A 21,650-nucleotide genomic window follows, 5' to 3' on the forward strand; every position below is an offset into this window, starting at 1 on the left:
TAAACTGAGTAATAATATTACCCACTTCTTAGGGCTGACGAGAGTATGCTGTCAGATGGCAAGGGAAGCACTTGGTCCAGTGCCTGGCACACAGTAGGTGCTCATGAACAGCCAGCAGCTCCTTCTCATCACCACTGTCATTGTTAATGACAGAAAGGGGCCGCCAAGGATGCCAGGCTGGAGCAAAGTCCTCCAGCAGGATGGGGCCATGAAGGGATCAAGTGCAACAGACCCAGGGTTCTAAGCTGCCAGGAAACACCAGGGCCAGGCATCACTGGGCCAGTGTGGATGTCTGGGTCAGCCACGTGGGCAGCCATGAGGCCGCCAGGCCGTTCTGCCCACAGGAGGCTGCGGCCAACAGGAAGGGGCGGCTGGGCCCAGCCCCGCCCGGGCGGCCTGCATACCTTTTCGCTACACTTTCTGATGGTGGATGTGAGCTCACTGACTACCATGTCCACACACTTGATACTGGGCTCTTTGAGCTTCTGCACCTGCTTTTTCACTGTGGCTTCAAAAGCGAGGTCAGGTGTGAAGAGGCCTGTCCTGCACCCAGGGAGGAGGAGGGGTCAGGAGAAAGAGCAGCCGCGGGCAGGGAGTGGGGAGGTGAGAGCCAAGCAGGGCCGGAGGCCAGGGGTGAGGGAGGATGGCAGGGGCATGGGGGAAGAGAGAGAGACACCGACACAGAGAAAGAGAGAACAGAAGACAATGTGAGCGTGGGACCAGCCCTCCCTACCACCACCCGGGGTTGGTGCCTCCCAGGTGCTACAAGCACCCCCCAGGGCTCTGTGGGCATGGCCGGGGGCCTGAGGGACCAAGCCTCTGTCCATAGAAGACATCCCACTGAGTTCAGATGCTCTCCCAGGGCTACCCTCCGCATACTCCTCAGCTACACTGAGCCTCCCACTCTGTTTTCTAACCATCCTTGTCCACGGCTTGGGGGCCTCCTAAGGCACTAACCCAGCTCAGGACAAGGCCAGGACTCCAGTCACCCCCCTGTTCAATTTTAGGTTTCCCCAGCATCCTCTGCATTTGCTTCTTCCTGACTCTAAAGCCAGCACTGTCCCCAGCCTCCACCGGATTGCTGTGTCTGGTAGCTCAGGCCGCGCACTGCACGACTCTGGGGAGCCCCAGCCAGAGAGAGCACAGAGCCCACGATGCAGCGCGCCGCCTGACCTCCATGTTCCAGATCCCTGCTCTACTCCTGCCCACTGTTCTCCTCAAGGGGCATCCCTTGCCCCTCTTCCAACAGGGTCTGGGGGAACTGTGCTCCAAAAGACAGAAAGAGAGAGAAGAGGGGAAGAGGGAAGACAGAGAGTGGAGGTGGAGATGGGGCCAGGGTGGCAGTAGGGAGAGGAAAGGAAGGGAGGCTGGGGTGGAGCCAGTGAGCACTGGACTTAGAGTCCAAGGCCCTGGCTTCGAGAGTAGCTCTGCCACCCCCTGGCTGATACGGGGGGTCTTCACAACGTTCGTGGAAAATGCACCTTTCCATCAAACTGTGCATGAATTTCAAAAAGTGTTTTGCACCAAAAGAAACTTGTACTTTAATTCCATTTTCCACAAACTATTTGAAGGACCCTTGTATGACCTTGGGCAAGTCACTTGATCTCCTGAGCCTCAGTTTTCCTGCTGTGAAGTGGGCACCGTCCTGCCCTACCCTCCTCGCATGGTTTTCTGAGGCTCAGGTGACAGCAGAGGGGAGCGCGCTTGTTCCTGAAAGGCCAGATGTGGATGGGAAGGAAGAGGAAGGCCTGAGTGCGGGTCCTGAGTGAGGGGGGCATGAGGATGGGGAGGATGAAGGGCAGCGGGGAGTCAGGTGCCTGCTAGTCCCAGGTCCTCTGCACCTCTCTGGCCTCCCAGGGCCACAGAACTGCTCCCAGGAAGGCCCTGCACCTCATCTGTCTCCAGCGCCAAGGTTTCCCCAAGACCCCGTCCAGGAGCCCCGGAGCTTGAGGTCCCCTCAGGCCCTCTTCTTTCTGAGGTGGGGCTCTCCCTCAGGACTCACAGGGTAAGTAGCCAGCCGTCATTCCTTGGTCCCTCGGTCCCTGGGCTTGGGGGCAGAGGTGGGCGAGGTGCCCTCAGAGGGCTCCCTGCCCTGCTTGGTGGTAGCCTGCCTCCCGCCCCGCTGAGGTCTGTACATGCTACCGAGGAGGCAGTGGGGGCTGGGAAGGAGCGCCTGGCAGCAGTGCAGGGCGGGGCGGGGGCGGGGGCGCTGGCCCCCAGGTTACCTTCTTGGTGCACTGTCTAACGGTGCTGATTAGCTCTGAGATAACCATGTCCACACACTTGAGACACGGCTCTCGGATCTTCTTCACCTGCTTTTTCACAATGGTCTCAAAGGCCATGTCTGGGGTAAACAGCCCTGTTCTGAATGCCCGGAGTGGGAGAAGGGACAGTGTCACAGGCCAGTGCCAGCCAGGAGGGTCAGGCCAGGGCCCCTCCCCAGTGCCTGAGCGCTACCCGAGGGATCCTCCCACTACCCTTCTCTGAGCCTCGGTGTCCCCATAGGTAAAATGGGCAGGAGGGATTCTAATGTGGGGCTTTCAGTCCATGCTCCTTGGGGCGAAACTAGGCCTGCCTGCATCTGTTGTATATATCCTGCTTCCTCTGAAGAGTCTGTTTGTATAAAAGGTTCTGTGGCCACAGATGATTTGAAAATGGCCAAACTGGGTTCTCCTTAAGAGCCTTTCCAGGAATAGAGCATTTAAATTTCAGACTAGAAGAGAGGTGTTTTTCTTTGTCTGGGCCAATGTAGCTACCAGTATGTAAATCTTGTGTCCATCCTTGGAATTGAACCAGGTTGAAAGTAGGGACATTACTCATTCACTGCCTCGCACATAGTAGGTGCTTTAACTTTTCTGCCAAATGGGGTTACTGAATGAACACAGTGTAGGTCTGTCCTTGAAGGGGCTTTTAAGGAACAGAATCTATTCCCGATCTTCCTTCCTACTCTAGGGGGCAGAGAGGTGGGGTGGCATGGGGCTGACGCTCATCTGTGGGTATATGGGACTGTCTAGAGGGTTGAGGAGCCCCATCCCATCATGAAGGGACACAGTCGTTCCTGGATGCTCGGCCCCAAGCCCTGCCTGGTGGTCTGGGCACCTTAGCTTAATGCCTGGGTAGGATGGGGCGGCTGTCTCACCTTGGGGAAGGCCAGGAACCCAGCCCCAGAAGGTGTATCCCTAGTCACCTGTGCCCTGGGCCCTGCCCTGGTCCAGCCTCTGGGTTGCTGGGTAGAGGATGGCCCAGGCCACCCATCCACCTCCTCCAGCTGCAGCCCAGCAAGCTGGGAGCCAGAAAGTCAGGGCTGGAAGACTGGGGACCAGGGCTCTTGATCTTTCCTGAAGGAGGCCCATTCATCGCCCCTGTGTCTCTGTGCTAGACCCCCCAGCCAGCCCAGGGTCAGCCCCCCTCCCTGGTCCCAGTACGTGCCTAATGCCATGGATATTCTTGATGGCATAGCTGATCTCCCGTCGGAGTTCCTTCTCATCAAACTCCATCTGTGCAGGAGAGCAGAGAGACAGCGGTCAGGCCCGCCCCACTCCCAGACTGGCTACCAGGGCCTGGCAGGCTCAGCCACTGAGAGTCCTGAGCCTCCTGTCCTACCTTGACCAGCTCAAAGGGGAAGCGCTCATGAAAGATCCGGTTAATGCGGGCTCCCCCCGACAGTTCGTAGGTGTCGATCTGGTCTCCTGAGCCCTCTATGCGCTTCTCAAAGTCCACGGCAAACTGCTGGACCATCCTAGGAGGAGAGTGGTCAGCCTGAGGGGCAGGAGCAACCCAGGGCAGGGTGTGGTGCTGAGGGGCTGGGGGCAGGGGCTAGGACATCTCGGTGCTGGGGTCGCGAGTCGTGGGGAGCCTCACTGCAGCAGGGCCTTGGTCTTGCGCGCTGGGTCATCCGGACGGAAGTTCTTGTACTCATCCACCTCCTTCTCAATGGACAGCAGCTGGCTCTGCAGCTTGTTCCGCAGTCCGGGCAGAGTGTCCCGGATGTGGTTTGTCAGTTGCTGGGGTTTGAGAAAAGAGTCTAGGCCACCATAGGTAGCAAACCCAGATGTCCACGGGCTAGGTGGGGACCAGGAAAGTGGCCTGAGGACAGGGCCAGGCTCATAACAGGTGCACACAGAAGGGTATTCGTTGAATGGATGCACACAGAACTTGATTCTCCACAGAAGCCAGCAATCTGGGTTTGAATTTAAAATTACCTGGTTTCTAACCAATTTAATATTTTTAAACACCATGGGTGCCAAACCAACTGCATCCGGGGCATGGGTGGCTGGAAGGCTGCCCCTTGCACCCTCTAGGTTTAAGGCCTTTTTAAGGCCATTCTCAAGTTCTGGTGCATACTCTGGCTAGGTCACCCTACGGGTACTCCCCGAGCCTTTGCAACGACCCTGGGAAACAGGATCTGGTCACATTAGCTCCATTTTACAGATTCATAAACAGAGGTTCAGAGAATTCGAGAGAGTGTCTCAGTGAGGTAATGACAAAGCTAGGATTAGGGGCCGCCAGGTGGTGGCGGACTGCAGTTCAAGTCCTGGATCTGGCAGCTTGCTTTCTCACTCTCTCTCTCTCTCAGGTCAAATTTTAAAATAACTATAATAAATAAAATTAAATTAAATAACAATTATTGAATAAAGTTAACTTAAATAACAATTCTTGGGGCCAGCAGATGGTGTGGTGGTTAAGGCACTGGACTCTTAAATAGCCAACTACAGTTCAAGTCCTGGACCTGGTGGCTTGCTTTCTCACGTGCTCTTGCTCTCTCCCTATGTCTCTCTCTGGTGAAGTAAAATAATAATAATAAGTAAAATTAAATAACTAATTGTTTTAAAAAAACAGATGGCGTACTGGGTATGTCGCTGGACTTGATGTGGTCGATCGCATTTCGAGTCCTAGCGCCAGTGGCTCAAAACTCACACCAGCTATGAGTGTGTGCATGCCCAAGATCCCAAGAGGAGAATGGAGGAAAAGGGATTGCAGCGTGGCCATGCCCCCGAGGGTGATTTCTCGCTTTCTGTCTGTCTCTGTCTCTCTGGCGAGCATATGTGCCCTATGGCAAAAATCTTTCTCTTAAAAAAACAAAAAAAGCTGGGATTAGAGCCCAGGTTTGTGGCACTGCCTCCCTGCTTCAACACACACACACGTGCATGCACACATGCACACACATACATCCTCAGTTCTGGAGGGCCCATTCTGGATGGAGAAACAGGCAAGGAAAACCCCTGGGGACACCTGTCCCAGTGTCCTGGCCAGCCTCTCCCCATTTCAGAGGGCAAGGTCCTCAGTAAGTATACTCCAATCCTGGCTCCCAAACTCAAGCCCTGTCAACGCCACCCTCCACACAAGGTCTTGGTCTCCTCTGTCCTGGGGAGTTCTGGACTCCTGTCTCAGGTCTCAGACAGGGAAAGGTGAGCAAAACTGCTGTTGCCTCACTGTGGGACTTTGACCACATGATTCGCTTCTCTAGGTCTAACATCTCCGGTCACCCTTAAAACACATCTGTTTTTCTGTTTGCATGCCAATTTCCCTAGGTCCTCCCCGGCCGTCCCCTACCTGGTTGAGGACCTTCTGCAGGTAGGGAGTGCCCATGCGGTCAGCCAAGTGGCGATAGGATGGGTGCGAGAGGAAGAACTTGCGCTCAGCGGCCAAGGCAGCCGTGATGTCCTTCTTGCCATCAATGTCCTTCTGGCTCCGGTTCACGACCCCAATGTAGCCTGTATGGGATCCAGGTCAGGGCAACCAGCCTTCCTGGGGAAGGGGTGTGAGGGGAAGGGCAGGGGAGAGCCCTGTTTACCTCTGCGCAGGGGGAGGAGCTTGTTTTCCAGCACGTCACGGGCATCTGTGCCCTCGTCCATCAGGTCCAGCTTGGTGATGACGCCGATGGTGCGCTGACCTGGGAGGGTTGTCTCCATCTGCAGCTGTCCTTGCACACAGGACCCCATGCACTCCCACGCCCGCCCACCCTGCTTCCTTCCTCCCCACATTCTCCCTTACCCACTCCTTACCTCCCCCTTTCCTCCTATATTCTGTTCTTCGTGGAATATCCGAAATGACTTGTAAAGGCATAAATCTGATCCTGTCACTATTCTGCTTCCCTGCAGGGGCTCCCCTTCCTCTAAGACCAGGCCCCCGGGGCCTTGCACATCGCAGCCAAGTGGGAGCCTACCCTGGGGGTCCACCTCCTTGGCGATCTTGAGAGCATCGGAGTTGGCCAGGTCGGAGTTGGCCGGAGACACGGCCAGAATGAGGCAGTTCTCCTTGGTGACAAACTGCATCAGCATGTCCCGGATCTGGAACTCGATGTCGGGAGGTTGGTCCCCCACCGGGACCTTGGTCATTCCAGGCAGGTCCACCAGGGTCAGGTTCAGCACTGGACAGGGCGGTGAGAGGGAGGGCTCAAGGGAGAGGCGTGGCCGTGGGCGGGCAGAGTGGAGGAGCAGGGCCGGCTTAGAGACCACCCGCGGGGGACAGGGTCGTAAATGAGCGGGGCTCGGGAAACGCACTGGCTAAAGCGGCGACCAGTGGGAGGCGTGGTCATGGGTGGGCTAGGAGGGGTCGCTGTGGGGGCGGAGTCTGCAGGAGAAGCGTGGCCCGCAAGACGCACAGCCAGCAAGGGGCGGGACCAGGATGGTTCCGGGGGCGTGGACACGCGAGGGAGGGCAGGGCGGGGGCGGGGCCAGGCTTCTTACCGTGAGGCGAGTACACGCGGAGGTTGATGGGCACCGGCGAGATGCCCTTGTTGGTGCCCGTGACCCGGTCGGTCTCCGCCTCGATCTCCAGGCGCACCTCCTCGAAGTCGGTGAATTTCTTCCCCTTGCAGTGCAGAAACTCAGCATATTCTGCCCCAGAAGCGGGTAGGGGAATAGGAGGTGTCAAAGCACGGAACCTCTTGGGTCCCATCTCCTAACTGAGAGGTTTCACCTACGCAGAACCATCCTCATCTCCGTCGTGCATTTTTATCCCCATTGTCCAGACGGGAAATCGAGGCTCAAGGAGGGAAAGCTCCTGCCTAGAGTCATGCGGCAATTTGGGAGTCTAGGGAGGACCACCTCTGAGGATGGGAGGACGGCTGATGGAGTAGGCACGTACCTGTGGTAGCATTGACCAGCTGCAGGACCAGAGGGCGTCGAGTGACAATGCCAGATCCTCGGGGCAGGAAGTCCCTGCAATGAGTTATGGTCAGAGGGTGCAAAATCGAAGGGGTCTTCTTCTGTCTTGCCACTGGGAGGTCTACAGCTCTCCCCAAAGTGCTGGCCCCACAGTGCCTTAGCCCTAGGGCTTCCGGTCACTCAGGGAAGATGAAAGGCCAGAAAGGTAGAAAAGACCTCCCCTAATTCCCTGGGGCATGGAATGTATGCATATGAGCTGCCAGGAGTCTAGCCACCAACTCCCCAGCTTCTCAGATGTGTCCTGTGTTGCTTCTCAGTTAAGAGGAAGTCCTTGCCCCAACCCAGACACCGCCTGTCAGCTCGGGAGCAGCTGAGGGATGGGGTGTCCCATATGCCTAAGTGTCCAGTGGCCACAGAGTGGACCCCGGGAGACAGAGCAGCACCTCCCCTCCCTTCCGCTACAGGGAAGGGCAGCTTCTCACTTCCTCTTCCCAGGCCCCATCTGGCTGGGGCTGGGGTGAGGGAGATGGGGGCAGGAGGAGGCAGGCAAAGAACTCAGGCTTCCTGAGTGCCTACGGCATGACGGGCACTTTGGGCTGGCATCTTCCAGGCTCCACACAATAGCCCCACGAGGCAGGCGCCATTAATACCCACGTTTTACAGATGAGGAAACGGAAGCTTAGACACATGTGGGTATGTGGGTACCCCGTCAGAACCCACCAGAACAGACCCTGGACTCAGACTGTCTGACTCTACAGTGAAAGCTCCTGCCACTCAGGCCCCCTCTGAAGGACTGGACTGACTTCTGTCCTCGGACCTAACATTCGCTCATGCCGATGTCAACCTCAGCTGTCCTTCTGGCTGACTCTTGTGGGTTCCAGTCTCTGTCCTGTCAGCTCTTGTCATCCCCCACCCACCTCCGCCCCTAGGCTGGCACAAACTCGAGGGTGGAGGACTCTCCAGGGATCTGGCTGTCGGAATGCCAGTCATGTGGTCCCAGGACCCAGGAAAAGGGGAAGCAGGCCAGAGTTGAGGGACTCAAGATTCAGCCAGCGCCTTATTCAAGGAGAGGCACACCCAGGCCCAGGGAGGGCAAGAGAGACCCTCGGGCTCAGACAGGGACAGAGTCAGAACCCAGGGCCCCTGTGGCCAACCCAGAGCCTGACCCAGACCAGTAAGTCTTTCTGCAGCCCAGGGTTGGGGCAGGGTTCTCAGAGACAACAGAAGAGACCCAGGGCTCCCAGGTTCAAGGCCCCCTCATGGGGCCTCACCCCGTTCCACCTCTGGGAAGAGCAGAGGCCGCTGGGAGGAGGCAGCCAGTGTCAGGGGGAAGGGAAAGGGCAGTGACTCCTGAACTTCTAAGTCACTGCCAGGTGCCAGGCAAGTGCCTTCTGTTCTTGTTACACTGAGTTGCAGAGGGGCAGGGCTGGCACCTTTCTGCCCTACACTGCCTCCCTATGCCCTGTATGGGGCTCGGCACTCAGGAGATGCTCAGTAAATGCTGACTGAACCCCCAGACCCTGCAATCAGTGCTCTGGGAGGAAATACTCATTTTATACATGAAGCAACTGAGGCTCGGAGAGATGGAGTGGAGCTGGCCTCCTCATGCAGAAGTTAGACCAGGTGTGCTTAGAGAGCCAGATCCACATGGCCAACCACAGTTTGGGTCCTGGCTCCAGCAGCTTGAAAAACATGCTGGGCACGTGTGTGTTTTCCTAAAATCCTGACGGGATGGAGAAGAAGAAAAAAGATTGCAGGGAGACCACACTCCACTGAGGAGTTCTCTCTCTCTAGTGAGCATCTTCTAGCATTCAAAAAGGTGAAGCGTCACATCCAAGGTCACACCGCAGAGCTGGGATTCAAACTCGAGTGTCTGTTGGATCCCAAAGCCCGGGAACTTCCTCATCCAGCTGTGCCACCGGCCCAACCGGAGGAGCCAGACTTGGCTTTTTGCTTGTTGGTTTGTTTTAGTTTGCTATAAAGAGAGGGAAAGAGAGAAAGAGGAGATGAGAAGGCACACCCCAGGGGGGATGGCCATACTGCGATCCCTTCTCCATTCTCCTTGGGATTTTGGGCATGCAGGCACATGAACCCGATGTGTTTTTCAAGTCACCGGGTCTGGGACTTGAACTGTACAGTCAGCCATGTGGGATCCAGCCGCCCAAACCTCTACACCACTGGCTGGGCCCAGATTTGGCTTTTTACATAATTCAATTCAATTCAATTCAGTCTGTGCCAGGGCCTGTGCTGGGCCCGGGGGAGGAGCGATGATGAGTCAGATAGCACCCCGCCCCCACCCTGGGGAGCTCACAGTGGGGGAGGCAGGCTCGTAAACAGATCATGCGATGCGGTGTGGCATGTGTTAGAACAGGGGTGCACCAGGCAGGAGGCCAGGGAGGGGACTCTCTGCCTCTGCCTCTCCCACCCTTTGCTCAGTGATACTTATTCAGAGGGGTCCCTCAGGGTGGTGGAGCCAAGACACCCATTCTCACAAAGGCTGAGGTGGGTGTGGAGGCCCGAGGTCCACCCTATTCCCCACCAGTTCCTCACCCAGCAATACCATGGCAACAGAGTTGCCATGGAAATTGCAAGAAGGGCCAGAAAGGATGGGACTCCCCCACACACACACAGAGACACGGACCTTCCCTGGAGTTCTTCCCTGAGATCTTCCCTCTGAGCAGATGGAGCACCCCCAGCCTGGGGGGCACGGGCCGGGGAGGGCTTAGAGATACCACCCAGAGGGTGCGAGAGTCCAGGGCCTGCTGGGGAGGGTGGTGGGTGGTCAGGGACCTGGGCCAGCCTGCCTCAAGTTGCTGCCTCCCCAGGGCTGCTTAAAAGACAAGCAGCTTACGGGAAGCAGAGATTAGAGGGTAGGATATGTCTGGGGTAGATCCCCTCCTCAGACCGAGGCTTCCTGGGGTGCCCGGGTGGGAAGGTGCCCTGCCAGAGCTCCAGTTCTCAAAGTGAGACCCTACAAGGCCTACAGCAGACTGCCTGGGCAGCTCGTGCAAATGCCCACTCCTGGACCTGGTGGGCTGGATCGCGGAGTGGTGAGGTGTTAGGATCTGGATTTAAACAGGATCCCCATGCAATAGTCTCAGTCTCTTTCAAGGATCAGTAGTTCAGTGGTTAGGAGTGGGTGCTGGGCAGAGGGCCAGGTTTAAATCCGGAATCTGCCCTTCCGTGATGTGGAAACTGAGGCTCAGAGAGGCATGGTCATTTGTCTGCAGTCACACAGCTCTAAAGTGGCAGCTCTGACGGTCAATACTGGGCCTGTCTTTGTCTTTTTCTGGAGAGGTTTTTGCTATAGGGCGCGTGCGCTCGCTAGACAGACAGAGAGAGACAGACAGAAAGCGAGAAATCATCCCCCAGGGGGAATGGCCACGCCGCAGTCTCTTCTCCATTCTCCTCTCAAGATCTTGGGCACACATGCACATGCGCCCGGCGTGAGTTTCAAGCCACCGGGTCTGGGACATGAACTGCGGTCGACTACATGGGAGTCCAACGACATAGCCATTACGCTAACTGCTGGTTCCTCGGGTCTGTCAGACATGAGAGCCCAAGAACCAGAAGGCCTCAGAGAATGACCACCATGAGGTGCCCGCCAGACCACGCCACTGTTTGGTGTTCACATTCAGGAGGGCCTGGTGCCAGGGTCCTAAGGCAGAGGTGCCTAAACAAGCCGTCTCACTCTCTGGGCCTCAGAGGTGTTACATTAAATGAATTGGCTGTCGTGTACTACCGCATGCAGGCTCATGGAGCTTTCTCGCAGACAGAGCTGGGCCTGTGCTCGGCACACAGTAGGTGCTCAGGAGTGTCTCAGCCTCCTCCCTCAGAGAATTCCCAAATTTCAGGAATTCCGAACCTTCCACCCCGCCAGCTCCACACACTGAATCGAGTCTCAGGTTCTGATCACGACCTGTGAAGTGGAAGCCATGGAAGTTGAGGAAGAGTGGCTTTCAGAGACCACCTCATTCTGCATCTTCACCCAGAGGTGGGGCAAGGCTCAGAGACAGCAAGGAGCTGTGAGGACGCACGGCAGTGGAAGAGGCAGCCGAATGGGACAGGACCCAGGGGCCTGCTTCTCAGCCCCATGCCTGGACACACAGTGGAGGGGCCAGTGGTCCCCACTTCCAGACAGTGAGTTCCATGCTCACTAATGGGTTCCCGTGCCTGGCACAGGCCTGCCACATAGTAGTGCTCAGGCAGCCCTGGAAAAAATTAGCACGGCCCTGCAGCTCCACCCTTTCACCGCGACGCTCAGCCACACTTTAGAGCCCTGTTAAAGGGTCCTCTGGGGGCCAGCAGGTGGCATGGTGGATAAGTGCACTGGAATCCCACATGGCCGAGAGTGGTTCAAGTCCTGGACCCAGTGGCTTGTTTTCTCACTTCCCCTCTCTCTGTCTCTGTTTCTCTCTGGTTAAATAAAAATAAGAATGATGATGATGATAAATAAAATAATTCTGTTAAAGAAAAATAGAGCCCCCTGTTGCCGAGGCGGTTAGGGCACTGGATCCCACATGGCTGACCGTACAGTCGGAACCCTGGATCCGGTGGTTTGGAAATCGAGGCAGGCATGTGCGTGTGTGGGCATGTGTGTGTGCATGTGTGTACGTGTGTGTGCACATGCCCAAATCCCGAGAGGAGGATGGAAGTGAAGGGATTGGAGCGTGGCCATCCCCCCGAAAGGGATTTCTCACTCCCCCTCTCTCTGTGTCTCTGTCTCTCTCTGGCAAGCATATGCACCCTACAGCAAAACTTTAAAAAAGAACAATAAAGGGCCCTCTGGGTGCCTACTCTATGCCAGGCCTGCACTCCAGCGTGGACTCAGGCCTGATCTAGCCTGCAGCCAGTGTGACCCCTGCACACCCTGCCTCGTGCCTGGAGCCGAGGGACAGCAGAACAGGTACCCAGAAAAAAGTGTGTCGGCCTGCCAGCCTTGGTGGCTGCATCGTGCCCGGGCGTGGGAGGGTGGATGTGGCATGCCAGCTCTCCCCACTCATTTGGAGCAGATGGTGGCCTCCCAGGGAATCCTTGCCTGGCCATCTGCAGAGACACCTTCAAACCTGAGGCACAGGAAAGACAAGTAAACACCTCTTGGGACCCCCAAACGCTACACACCCTGTCTGAATTGGCACTGCCACCCCAGAGGGCTCTGGAGAAACCACATTAAAGAGCAAAGGGACCCCCCCACCCCTACCCTGGGACTGGTTCTTGGGCCCTGGTGCATGTAAACACCAGAAAGTAGCATGCTTGTTCTGGCGGGCACCTCGTGGTGGTCATCCTCTGAGGCCTCCTGGTTCTTGGGCTCTCACGCCCGACAGGCCCAGTGCTGACCATCAGAGCTGCCCCTAGGAGCTGTGTGCTTACAGACAAATGACCATGCCTTTCTGAGCCTCAGTTTGCACATCAGTAAGCCGGGCTGCTGTAAGGCTTCTGCAAGTTAATTCTTGAACAACCGGTAGCTATTATGAGATTTTTAAAGAATTCTTTATGTAATTTTTTTGTCATCATCATCATTATTACTTTTAACTTCACAGAGCATATGCAGAGAGACAGAGAGATAGAGAGAAAGCAAGAAAGCGAGCTGCCAGGTCCAGGGCTCGAACTGTGATCAGCCATGTGGAAGTGCAGCACCTTACCCATCATGCCACCTGCTGGCCTGCTATTATGATTTTAGTAACGATTACTTGGGTATACTGACAACCCAGGCTGTGCTCCGCGACCACCAGACAGAGCGGCAGGAGGGAGTTGGAAGGTGGGTCTGCTTAGACGAGTGAGGGAGTGAGCCAGAGTATCTCCAGCCAAACCTTGTCCTGCAGGCGGAGACAAGGGGACCAGGCGGTTCTGAGGTTCCCTGTGCAGCAGGAGCTAGGGTGGAGGCAAGGCAGTGGGTGGGCCAAGAAACACAGTGGGAGGAGGTGAGGCTGCCCCCAGGCAACAAGTCGTTCTCTGTTCCCCTGTCCCCGGGGGCCCCAGGCTGCCTTCACAGCTCATGAATTTCAAGTCCAGGTTTGACTATTTCGGGACAGCCCTGGCCTTGGCTTTTCTCGCTGTCAGATGGTCCTGAGAGCTGGGACCGCAGAGTCTGGGATGGAGTCCTGAGCTCCTACTGCCTCCTGTCCTCAGCCTCAGGCACTGAGGTGGAACTGAGGCACAGGAGGAAGTCTGCCCAAGGTCATGGTGCAAGTTGGTGACAAGGTCGGACCGGACCCAGCGCTCTGGACTCGGTCTGGGGCTCTCCCCACTACAACCATTTTCCCTATTAAATAGAACCCATGGGACCAGCAGGTGGCATAGTGGTTAAGGCTCTGGTCTCCCACGTGGCCGACCCTGGTTGGAGTCCCTGACACGTGGCTTGATTTCTCACTTTCTCTCCCCTACCCCTCTCTCGTGAGTGCACATGCCCTATAACAAATTTTAAAATAATAATAATAATAATAATAATAATAATAAATAAAGTCAAATAATTCCCCAGAGACCCACTTGCCCCCCTTCCCCTTATTCTGGTACCCTTCCCACTTCCTTCGTCCTCTCTCCCTCCTTCCTTCCCTCTTCCTTGCCCTCCATCTTCCCCATCCCTCCTTTTTTCTTTCCCTCCTCTTCTCCCTTCTTTAATAGATTTTTTCACTGTTAATTTAAAAATTTATGTTTTCCATTTTTAAAAAATTCAGAAAAATACATAACATATTTTAAAACTAACACATTTGGGGACGACTGTTGTAAACAACTTATTAGTAATGATAATGATGGGGCCAGCCTGTGGCCTGGTGGTTAAGGGAGCTGATCCCGCATGGCAGGATGCATGGCTCAAGTGTCAGAACTGGCGGTCTGAGAAACGACTGGGCACGTGTGTGTGCACGCCCCAAATCCTGAAAGGAGAGAGGGATGGAGGGGAAGGGATGCCATGGGGAGTGCTCCTCTCTCTCTCCTCCTCCTCTCTGGCAAGTGCACCTATCCTTCCGCAAATGAAAAACAATAATAATCAAGACTAAGGCTGACGGATTGTTGCCTCTTGGCCAGGGCGCTGTCTAGGACTTGAAAGTCTGCATCATGTGAGATTCCTTTTCGGGGTGATGGAGCTGTTCTAAAAGTGGATGGTGATGCTGACTGCACATCTCTGGAAATACACTAAAACCATTGAATGTGCACTTAAAATGGCACATAAATTACACCTCAAGTAAAGCTGCTTAAGAGATGTGCAGTGGCATAGCGGTTGCGTTGCTGGACTCCCACACGGCCGACCACGGTTTGAGTCCCGGACCCAGCAGCCTGAAATTCACACTGGACGCACGTGCATGCGTGCCCAAGAACCCTAGAAGAGACTGGAGAAGGGACTGCGGCGTGGCCGCCCTCCTGGGGGGCAATTTCTTGCTTTCTGTCTCTCTGTCTCTCCAGGGAGCACGTGAATTCTATAGCAAAAATCTCTCTTAAAAAAATGAAATGTGCCCCCTCTGGATTGATCCTCACATGGCTGTGAGAGGTCAGCGTGATCAGTCACCCATTTATGGGGGAGAAGTTGTGGCTCAGAGAGACAAAGTCACATGGCCCTCGGATGCCCATGGCACACGCGAAGCTCCTGCCGACGTTAGCAGATTCGCTCTCCGCCCAGTAGCACGCACAGACGTTTCCGGGGTCATTCACACAGAGCTGCAGCTAGGATCTTTTTCTTTCTTTTTCTCTCTCCCTTCCTTCCTTCCTTCTTTCTTTTTCTTTCTTATTTCTTTCCTCTTCACCCCAAATAGGTCTTTGCTATAGAGCGCGTGCCCTATAGAAAGACAGAGAGAGAGAAAGCGAGAAATCACCCCAAGGGGGGATGGCAACGCCGCAATCCCTTCTCCTCCATTCTCTTCTTGGGATTTTGGGCATGCACGCACATGTGCCCAGCGTGAGTTTAAGCCACCGGGTCCGGGACTTGAACTGCAGTCGACTACACAGGAGTCTAGCAACATAGCCATTATGCCAACTGCTGGCCCCCTTATTTCTTTCTTTCTGGTTTTGCCATGGGGCACATGCACTTGCCAGAAAGAAGCAGTGAGAGGGAAAGTGAGAAATCACCCCCTCAGGCATGCAATCCCCTCTCCTCCAGTCTCCTCCTGGGATTTTGGCCACACACACACACACACACACACACACACACACACACACACAGAGTTTTTTCAACCAGAACTCAAACTGCGGTCAGCCGCGTGGGAGTCTAGCACCTTAACCACTGTGCCACCTGCCAGCCCCATAGATCCTATTTCTGCTCACCAGCAGCTGGATGAGAAGGAACCCCTGCTCCACCGCTAGATTCTTTCTCTGCTCCAAGCCTCAGTTTCCACATCAGTGAACAGGACGCAGTCCATCAGCTCCCTCCGGGGGCTGTTGTTGAGGGACCGCCCTGACATCCTGCATGGAAGGATCTAAGAGAGGGTCCCATGGGTGCCACCAGCCCCTGAGCACTCTCACGTGCTGGGGACTGCGGGTGTGCTGCAGCACGGACTCTCCTTGCACTGGGAAGCCAGGTCAGAGTGAGTGATTTGTCCCGGGAGACTTTTCTTCCCATCCTGGCCTTCTTCCCCTGTGCTGAGACCAGATGCGTCTGAGCCGGAGTGATAACAACCAATGTGGAATCAATAGCTAAGACGTTAAATAGTAACCAATGGTGGGAGCTGCTGCCAGCCGGGAGCACTCAGCCCAAGGCAACTGTGCCTCTCTCCCGCCAGCTCCTCACTCTGGAAGAAAACAGAGTCCTGCCCTGCACAGCCAAGGTCAGGTCACTGAGAGAGAGGGTGGTCAGGGAGGGCATCCTGGAGGAGGCGTTGGTTAATGCGAGATTTGGAGGAATGAGGCAGTGAAGAAATTGTAAGCTATTCAAGTAGACTAGATGGTAGCAGGCTGACTCCTCAGGTAGCAGGGGTCCAGTTCAGGAGCTGGGGCTTGGTTCTGATGGTTGGGGGTTCAATTAGAGGCTCGATCAGGAGGCCACAGAGCGCGCCATGCTGTTGGGTGCAACAGATTGGGAAAAAGGCTGCTCTGGGTGCTAAGTCAAAGGTGATGGTGGCCAAGGTGGTAAGAGGGAGGTGGGCCAGGGCCAGGGCCCACAGGGCTTGGGGGATGCACTGGATGGGGCAGAGAGGGGGCTGGGGGAACCCCGGGGCTTCTGGCCAGGAAGATGCCATTGGGGAGACGGTCTTGAAAACCTTCCCAGCCTACCCTTCCCTTTCCTCCTTCGCCTGCAGTAAGTCCAAGCTCCAGACTGACTTCTCCAGACTCTCCCCACTCCTTCACCACACTTCCATCAGGGAGGGGGTAAGAGTGCCAGAGACACCCAGGAAGAGCAGGGGAGGAGAAACTGAGGCGCATGGGTGTGTGCACGCATCAGGGAGGGTAGACAGCACGGACCGGCCTGGCCGGAGACAGGGGACTCACGCTGGTTCCTGCCCCGCCTTTGATCCCACTGCGGTGTGCCTTCAGGTAGGCCCCGACCCTCTCTGTGTCATTTCTCCACCTGGAGACCTGGGGTGCCCCTGCTGCTGGCACTAAAGGTTCCAAAGTGACAGCAGTCAGTACTGCCCACAGACCTGGGGAGTCAAGGCCTTGACTTGGGGCCTCACACTTTACAGGGCCTTCTCTGGTCTCCCTCGAGCTTTGCATAGGGTGAGGGGTCCCCAGGAGCCTGTGCACCCCTCTTAGGCCACACCCCAGAATTCCCTCTCTGGCACCCCCAAGCCTACCTCCAGGGCCTGCCATCCTGAGGGCTGACCTTACTGCAGAGGGAAGCCCTAGGCCCAAGAGGGCTCTTTTCTGGGGCCGTGGATGGAGCTGGGATCTGAGGGTGCCCGCGTGGGCCGTTGTGGTGCAGGATGGAGTGGGAAGGGACAGGGCAGCCTGAGCAGAGGCGCCACCTGTCCCCACGCCTCCACATCCCGTCAGGGAACTCGCAGAGCCTGGAATTCCAAATCCGAGCCCTGGTGGCCAGGTGGTTATGAGGGTGTGTTGTCAGGTGGGAGTGGGGGGCAGGATGCATTGTATTTAGCAATTTCTCTGTGTGATATTTCTAACGAATATTCAGACATGGCAGGACCTCATCTCTGCTCTGCCCCCTGCCCACCCCAGCCTGACCGCACAGGCGACACAGTGGCTGGCTTCCTCCACAGGCCTTGCCTGACTCTCCTCCTGCCCCCTGTATTTCCTCCCCTCCTCTGACCCTCTGACCCCCGCCAAGGACTGGGGAGCTCATTCTCCTGGCGCCAGATCCGATGCTATCTGCGGGGTCACCTTTCATCCCCAGCTCCTCTGGGCCACCAGAAGGGGCGGGGCTGGGCAGTGGGCTCCCCACGGTGTGCGCAGCAGGGGCTAGGTGCATGCCCCAAGCTCAAGAAGCTGGGGCAGCCTGGGTGTGGGAGTGGTAGAGGGGCTTCATCAAGCTCCACTCTCGATCTTCCTAGTCTCGCCTCTGCCTGTGGCCCTCACCAGCCACCTGCCCCTCACCCTTCCTCTGGGCCCTTAGGCCCGCTGGGCTCCTCCCCACCTGTCTGGGCCCTTATCCGCCTCAGGCCTCCACTCGGGCCAGGCCCTGCAGCTGGAGTGGTGCGTCCTTTGCTCCACCAGGTCCTAGTCTTGTTTGGTCCAGCCTTAAAGTGTCACCTCCCGGGACACCTTCTCAGACCCCTCATGACTCTCCTCCCTCAGCATCAAACTCCCCGTACCCTCTGCAGAACACATGGCGAGTGAGCTGAGTGTGGCTCATCCTCAGCTGCACCTGCAGGCCTGGCACACTGCACGTGCGCAGGGCTGCCCGCGCCCTCGGTGCCCTCCAGGTCAGTGACCCTCTGCCCATGCTGTCTCAGTTACCCCTTCTCCTCCTGGGCCTCGGTCTCTAGGTCTGAGAAGTAGGAACGCTGTGATGGACGCTGTGGAAGGGTCAGGCCTGACAGCGAGAGGGCTCTGAGGCCGGAGAGCAGCACACTGGGGTGAGAATATGGAGGAAGGCGAAGGCAATTGGTGAGAGGCAGGGTGCTCAAGCTGGGGCTAGGCAGTCACTGGGCATGCTGAAAACACTGCCTCCAGGCTGCCCCACTCACCAGGCCCCCACCTCGCCCTGCATGGAGAAGAGCCCCCACCCCACCCCACGCCAGCCCCTCCGGGTCCACACCAGCCCAAAGGGCTTGCTGCTAATGCCCAGGCAGGAGTAGAGCTGGCCTGTCCTCTGCCTGTCCTCTGCGCTGGTGCTTCGTGGCATTGTCTCAGGGCTCCCCATGGCCTCACAGGAAGTGCTATTATTACCCCGTTTACAGACAAGGAGGGAGCAGAGGTAGGGTTAAGGACCAGCCCGAGGTCGACGGCCTGTAAGTGGCAGAGCTGAGTTTCAAACCTGGCAGGTCTGGCTCTGGAGCCTGAGCCCTCGGCCCCTCTGCCATGTTCCACCTGCTTTGCCTCCTGTGGGCCACAAGGGCAGGGAGGGTGGGCACTGCCCATATGCCAGCTATCTGGGCACCAGCGTGAGCAAGGCCGGGGGCTGGAGCCTAGAAGCCTGTCCCAGGACACCCTGCTCCCGGTCCTGAACACTGGGGGCATGTGTAGCAGGGGAGGGATGAAGGGAGCCAGAGCACCGGGCGTGGTTCATGATGGAGAGTCCTGGGGTTGACTCCGCCCTCTACGTTCACACCTCGGCTTCAACCTCAGCTCTAACCTACGATTTCCGATTTCCCGATCTCTGTTTGCAGCCCGCTGGTCCCTGAGCTCCCGACCTGCATCCCCAAACTGCACCTGACACCTCCACTTAGAAGCCTGGCGGGTGTCCCAGGCTCACTGTGCCGGACAGCAAACCCTGCGCCCCACCTCTCAAATATGCCCCTCCTAAAGTCTTTCCGACTACAACACCCACTCAGGCACTCAGGCCAAAGCCCCTGGTGTCACCCTTGATTCCTGTTTCCTCGCCCTCCACATCCATCCACCGAGGGCCTTCTTCCATCACCCCATTCTCCTTGTCACAGCAAAGCCCTGGCCCTGACTCCTGCCTCCTGCTTGCAGCGAGAGCCTCCTCACTCGTCGCCCACCTTCTCTCTTGCCCCCTCCCCAAGACACACACTTGCACAAACAGCTCCCCACACCTCGACTTAAAAGCTTCCCACAACAACGGAAATAAACCCGTGCTCCTCGCCATGGGCTAAGGCCCTGCAGATCTAGCCCCTGCCTATCTCCTGATCCCACCTGCCCCACAGCTAGACACCAGCCAGGGTGGCAGCTGCTTTCCGGGTGTCTTTGCTGCCCTAGCGCCTTTGCATTTGGCTGTTCCCTGGGCCTGGAACCCTCCTCCTAAGCTCTCGGTGCTCATCTCAGAGGCCACCCCCTCCTAGAGATCTTCTCTGCCCTCCCTGTGGAAAGCAGCCCAGCTCCCTCCCGACACTGAGCCCCTTCTGGAGCGCAGAGCCGTGGCCTCTGCACCATACCGACCCCAGCACCAGAGCTGGACCCCCACGAATACGTGCCAAATGACAACAGGAATGGGCCCCTGTTTTCCTCCTGTAAAGTGTGTGTGTGTGCATGAGTGTGTGCCTATGTGTGTGTGTGCGTGTGTGAGTGTGTGTGCCTATGTGTGTGTGTGCATGTATGTGAAGAAATAACATAGACCCAGTTGAGCCCTAGTGGGGCAGCTCTGGCCACCTCCTTGGCAGAGCCACCAGCAGGGTCCCCTGGTGCCTGACCTGGAGCAGCCTCTGCTTCCTCTGAAGCATTTTCCGTTTCCTCTCCATGGAGGCTTGGCTCCCAGCAAGCCCCAGGAGGCAGGGTGCCTGTTACCATGCTTACGGGCCTAGGGACCCAGCCCTAGGTGGACAGGCTGGGGGCCTGTAAGGGAGCTCACAGGGCTGGCTGGGACCCCCACGGAGCCTTAGTTTCCCTGCCTGTTCCCCAGCCCTGGCCTCCTCACTTTCAGGACCGACGATGCTTTCCCACTTGCTCCTTCACACTGGGCCAAGCCTTCTCTGCCCCGGCCTGCATCTGGACACCTGCACACCCTCCTGCAGCGACCACGGCCAAGGGCACGGGGCACAAAGGGCAGCGAGCACGCCCAGGCCTCCCGGGCAGAGTCCACACCTCGCTCTGCCACTCAGCAAACAGACGGTTGCTGAAGTCTGCGGGGCCGAGGCTGGCCTGCAGCACCGAACTCTGGGGACAGGGACAGGCATGGAGGTCCTAAGCCTCACTGACCGTCACCACCTCCCTCCCACAAGCTTACAAAAGGGCTTTTCCACCAAGCCAGCCTTGCAGAAAGGCAGGGCAGCAGCTGTCAGTGTCCCCATTCTACAGATGGAGCAGTGGAGGGCCACAGAGCAGTGCTCTGAGCCCAGTACAGGGCCAGGCACTCAGGGGCTGTAGGGGGTCGAGACTAAGAACCGGGCTTCGCAGTCCAGCAGATGCTGCCCTTCCTGAATGCATGACCTCGTGCAAGATGTGCGCCTCGGGGCCCAGTGTTCGTCTGTAGGATGAGCATCCTGGCACTGGCTCCCGGGTGCAGTGTGCGTCTGTGAGGGCTCAGCACAGCGGGACACAGGGGGGTTGGCAGACAGCAGAGGCCACAGCTATTCCCGCCGTACCCCAAGCATGGAGCACAGAGCCTGGCACAGGGGGCAGTTAGCAGCTGCTCCCCGAATGTCTGTGCCCTGCGAATGCTGAAGCGAGTGCCACTGACAGCACCCAGGCCCTGAGTCTCTGCCGTCCCCAGGGTCCCCTCCACACCCTAGCGCTGATGACCTTCCACTCCTCTCGACCAGTCAGCTCTGGGGGGCACGCGATCAGGAGAGCATATGCAGGAGAGACAGACGGCCTCTCCTCTGCTGGCCAGATGGGCCTGGCCACCCCCGCAGTGGCCTTCCGACACTCCACCGATTCAGTCGACCCCTTCCCTCTCACGCCTAGGGTTGGCACGGGCCTTCCCTGGACGTTTGACGGGCAGGACAACCATCCGACCCAACAGTCCACATTATAGATGGAGAAACTGAGGCTCAGAGAGGGCAAGTGACCTGCCTGAGGTGTCACAGCAGAACCTGGCTTAGACCACAGAAAGGGGGAGGCTGCCTCTCCCTCCTGCCTGTCTCTTCCTCAGCTGTGAAGGTCACCCGAAGAAAGCCAGGGTTCCTGAAGGTGAGGGAGGGAGCCCGCGGAGGGGTCTGTGTCAGCTCCTGCCTCCCTCCTCTGCCCTGCTGCCTCCCCTCAAGGCCCAGAGCCATCCTCTCTCCCTCAGCACCAGAAGATCCATCTCAGCTGCCCTTTCTCAGGGGGCGCCTGGAGGTCACGACCTGCCTGCCGCCCTAAACCCAGCACCCTTTATCTTCGCGGTTGGTTCCCTACTCCGCCACCTGGCCCTCCGGCGCCTTGTGGGATCAGAGGCGGGAGGTGGATTAGGTTCTGCAAATGGCTCCCCCCCTGCCCGCCATCCTGGCTCCCTGTCTTAGTCATCCCCGCGCTCTGCCGCCTTCTCCCTCCATCACAATCCCTCTGCCCGCCCAAGGGGAGAACGACACTGACAGGCGCCCCCCACCCAGGGGCGGCGAC

General features: G+C 57.3%; 1 protein-coding gene across 3 annotated transcripts in view; it reads right to left on the reverse strand.

Annotated features, from left to right (window-relative positions):
- Positions 1 to 21,650, reverse strand: part of DNM1 (dynamin 1) — a 52,361-nt gene that overhangs the window by 29,833 nt on the left and 878 nt on the right. For 2 of the 3 annotated variants that reach the window (XM_006154028.3, XM_014589994.2), the window contains exons 2-10: positions 7,090 to 7,163; positions 6,690 to 6,839; positions 6,167 to 6,370; positions 5,795 to 5,893; positions 5,554 to 5,714; positions 3,862 to 4,004; positions 3,604 to 3,739; positions 3,430 to 3,497; positions 2,226 to 2,364 (exon numbers count right to left, since the gene is read on the reverse strand). In XM_006154028.3, coding sequence (XP_006154090.1) covers positions 2,226 to 2,364; positions 3,430 to 3,497; positions 3,604 to 3,739; positions 3,862 to 4,004; positions 5,554 to 5,714; positions 5,795 to 5,893; positions 6,167 to 6,370; positions 6,690 to 6,839; positions 7,090 to 7,163 — 1,174 coding nt within the window. Of the gene's footprint in view, positions 1 to 404; positions 544 to 2,225; positions 2,365 to 3,429; positions 3,498 to 3,603; positions 3,740 to 3,861; positions 4,005 to 5,553; positions 5,715 to 5,794; positions 5,894 to 6,166; positions 6,371 to 6,689; positions 6,840 to 7,089; positions 7,164 to 21,650 lie in introns of all 3 variants that reach the window. The other variant, XM_014589993.2, reaches the window with a different exon arrangement.

Source organism: Tupaia chinensis, unplaced genomic scaffold, assembly GCF_000334495.1.
Source record: "Tupaia chinensis unplaced genomic scaffold, TupChi_1.0 Scaffold000394_1, whole genome shotgun sequence".
Classification (NCBI taxonomy): Eukaryota; Metazoa; Chordata; class Mammalia; order Scandentia; family Tupaiidae; genus Tupaia; species Tupaia belangeri.